General features: G+C 56.4%; 1 protein-coding gene across 1 annotated transcript in view; it reads left to right on the top strand.

Annotated features, from left to right (window-relative positions):
* The window catches only part of SPTBN1 (spectrin beta, non-erythrocytic 1), a 153,577-nt gene that overhangs the window by 125,846 nt on the left and 26,730 nt on the right, over positions 1-1,001 (top strand). Inside the window, exons 21-22 of the mRNA XM_023734522.1 lie at positions 402-514; positions 736-866. Of these exons, the coding sequence (XP_023590290.1) occupies positions 402-514; positions 736-866 (244 nt within the window). The remainder of the gene's footprint in view (positions 1-401; positions 515-735; positions 867-1,001) is intronic.

Here is a 1,001-nt window from a genome sequence, read left to right as displayed (position 1 = left end):
CTGGTGGTGTCGTTAGTTGCCACCAAGTTGATTCTGACTCGTGGCGACCCTGCGTGTTGCAGAGTAGAACTTGCTCCACAGAGCTTTCAAGGCTGTGACCTTCCAGGAGCGAACGGCCAGGCCTTTCTTCTGAGGTGCCTGTAGTGCCAGCTAGTAGTGAAGCGCTTAACTGTTGGTGCTACCGGGGACCTCCAGCTTTTTTTTCAAACAGAAATTTGCCAGGGTACTTCCTTCTTCGTCTAGCAATAGGCTTAGCTAAACTTTACAATGTGCGCAGATACCTTTAAGACTCAAAAGCATTTTAAGGTTCCAGGATGCTGCTGCGTACCTACCTGGTAGACTGAGGAGTTCCAGCCAGCCAGGGCACGTGGGGCTTGCCTGAGCTTTCCCTTACACCTCAGAGGAGACGTCTTGGTCATTCTGTGCTGTTCTCAGTCATCCTGCGCTGTCTTCGGTCATCCTGTGCTGCCCTCGGTCGTCCCACGCTGTCTTCGGTCGTCCCGCGCTGCCCTCGGTCATCACGCGCTGTCCTCACATTGGTCTTTCACAGGGGCCTCTATGGTCCAGTCCCTACTGATGCTCTTGGGAGGCTTCTGTGTCTCCTGCTGCCTGTGTCACCCGTCTGTGCTTCCTTGCTGGTGATCCTTTGTCCTGTCCCACCAAGCAGTCAGCCTATCCCTCTGCAGGGTTACGCCGAGGTGGGCGGCTGTGGTGTGACGGTCCCTCTCTTCGCAGGATGAGCAGAGCGCGGTCTCCATGTTGAAGAAGCACCAGATCCTGGAGCAAGCCGTGGAGGACTACGCCGAGACAGTGCACCAGCTCTCCAAGACCAGCCGGGCCCTGGTGGCCGACAACCATCCGGAAAGGTGAGTGCCGTTCTGGAGAGACAGAGCTCTTGTGTACCCAGGAGCATGGCGGCGCTCATCCTGCGTAATTGGTGAGGTCGGTGTTTGGGAAGAGTTTTACGAACTGGCCCGACAGGCCTGTGCTGATCAGGAAGG

Source organism: Trichechus manatus, unplaced genomic scaffold (assembly GCF_000243295.1).
Source record: "Trichechus manatus latirostris isolate Lorelei unplaced genomic scaffold, TriManLat1.0 scaffold00005, whole genome shotgun sequence".
Taxonomy (NCBI): domain Eukaryota; kingdom Metazoa; phylum Chordata; class Mammalia; order Sirenia; family Trichechidae; genus Trichechus; species Trichechus manatus.
The sequence above is the reverse complement of the archived record's forward strand: the minus strand, read 5'-3'. Positions and strand labels throughout refer to the sequence as shown.